At 51.4% G+C, this 2,201-nt stretch overlaps 1 protein-coding gene across 3 annotated transcripts in view; it reads left to right on the top strand.

Annotated features, from left to right (window-relative positions):
• RPS6KA1 (ribosomal protein S6 kinase A1) overlaps positions 1-2,201 on the top strand; it is a 40,770-nt gene that overhangs the window by 17,803 nt on the left and 20,766 nt on the right. For all 3 annotated transcript variants that reach the window (XM_003799800.3, XM_023519107.1, XM_023519106.1), the window contains 2 exons: positions 1,432-1,512; positions 1,677-1,756. In XM_003799800.3, coding sequence (XP_003799848.1) covers positions 1,432-1,512; positions 1,677-1,756 — 161 coding nt within the window. The remainder of the gene's footprint in view (positions 1-1,431; positions 1,513-1,676; positions 1,757-2,201) is intronic.

The raw sequence follows: 2,201 nt of genomic DNA on the forward strand, positions 1-2,201 counted from the left end.
AAAGAAAGAAAGAAAGAAAAAAGAACCTGCCAGTAGTCAGAACTGCCTGGCAACTTTTATTCTTTAAAAACAAAGAAAAGGCTTGGCACACACATCTCAGTGCTTAGGGAGCCAGCCACATACACCAATGCAGGTGGGTTTGGACCTGGCCTAGGCCTACTAAACGACAACTGCAACAACAACAAAAATAACTGGGGCTCAGCATCTGTAGCTCAAGCGGCTAAGACGCCAGCCATATACACCAGAGCTGGCGGGTTCAAATCCAGTCCCGGCCCACCAAACAACAATGATTACTACAACCAAAAAATAGCTGGGCGTTGCGGTGGGCACCTGTGGTCTCAGCTACTTGGGAGGCTGAGGCAAGAGAATCACTTAAGCCCAGGAGTTAGAGGTTGCTATGAGCTGTGATGCCACAGCACTTTACCCAGGGCGACAGCTTGAGGCTCTGTCTCAAAAAAAAAAATAGCCAGGCATCATTGTAGCAGGCCTGTATAGTCCCAGCTGCTTGGGAGGCTGAGGCAAGAGAATTGCTTCAGCCCAAGACTTAGAGTTTGGTGTGAGCTGTGACACCACCACGTGGACTCTACTGAGGGTGACATAGTGAGACTGTCTCAGAAAAAAAAAAAAAAAAGAGTTGTTTTCCAGAAAATGTGGTGGGGCAGGGGGAGAAGGGGCCAGGCGCAGTGACTCACACCTGTAATCCTAGCACTCTGGGAGGCCGAGGCAGGAGGATCACTTGAACTCATTAGTTAGAGACCAGCCTATGCAAGAATGAGACCCCGTCTCTACTAAAACTAGAAAAACTAGCAGAGTGAGGTGCCTATGGTCCCAGCTATTTTGGAGGCAGGAGAATCCCTCAAGCCTAGGAGTTTGATGTTGCAGTGAGCTACTATGACGCCACTGCCCAGACAACAGCATGAGACCCTGTCTCCAAAAAAAAAAGTATGTGAGGGATGGCCACCTAGATCCATGAATCAGAAATTAAGGCCCAGGGAATTTGCCTCTTTCACTCTCAGGAAGCTGCTCTCACCAAGCCCCAGACTAGACTGGCTTTGTGCCAGGTGGAGAGGGGCTGGTAAAGGCATAAGAGGAGGTGCAGAGGGAAAGGTGCAGGGCAGCACGGCAGTGGGTTGCCCAGACTGGCTGGACTGAATGGCCCTTGATGGGGTGTCAGGGGAGATGGCCATGGAGATGGGCAGGGTGCCTAGGCCAAGACACTACCCCAAGGGTTGGGGACGGAGAGCAGGTTGTGGAGCCAGAAACAGACTGGGAAGGAAGGAAGGAATCTGAAGACTGAGTATCCTTGAAACCCAGGGAGGGAGCTGAGGGGGCTCAGGCCTGGAAGAGTGGAAAGAGAGCCCTTAGTTGGGGCTTGAGAGTAGCAATTGTGGGTGTCCAGACTCCTGGTGACTTCCTTTTTCCTTTGGCCAGTGCGTGACCGTGTTCGGACCAAGATGGAGAGAGACATCCTGGCTGATGTAAACCACCCGTTTGTGGTGAAGTTGCACTATGGTGAGATCGCAGGCCCCTCTGGAGCTCCTTCCCTGCCCAGCCGTTTCCCTCGCCCATGTCCTGTTGCCTTCCCTATACATTATGGCCCCTCTGCCTGGCGAGTCAAGGGAGCCAGGCCCAGAGGGGCCCAGCTGACTCCTGCATTGCCTTTCCCCTCTCCCCAGCCTTCCAGACCGAGGGCAAGCTCTATCTCATTCTGGACTTCCTGCGTGGGGGAGACCTCTTCACACGGCTCTCAAAAGAGGTGAGCTGACATCCCACTGCCAGAGGACCCCAGGATAGAGCCAAGGGGACTGACTACAAGGCCTCCAGTCTGAGGCTCTATTAAAAATATGTCAGGTGTGGCCTGGACCTGGAACAACCCAGATAGAGGCTCTGAGAGTTTCCCCCAACATGGGCTGAGGAGGGATAGACCCTGGATCATCTGATGCTACCCTGATTCTGGGGAGCTGAGGGTACCTCTTACCTATTTACCTCCATTCTTCCAAGGCTGCCCTAGGCTGGCTGTGAAGATTGGGGAGAAGCCCAGATCTACCCAGAAAGCTAGAGACTTTAGCATTTTTGTCCCACATATTAACCAAAAAGATTTTGAACTGATATAGAAGAACTTAAGCCAGATATAGAAAAATGGAAGCAATAATACAGTTCAAGCTTTAAAGAGAACCAACCTTTTTTTTTTTTTGAAACAG

Source organism: Otolemur garnettii, unplaced genomic scaffold (assembly GCF_000181295.1).
Source record: "Otolemur garnettii isolate 467f Iridium unplaced genomic scaffold, OtoGar3 scaffold00156, whole genome shotgun sequence".
Taxonomy (NCBI): Eukaryota; Metazoa; Chordata; class Mammalia; order Primates; family Galagidae; genus Otolemur; species Otolemur garnettii.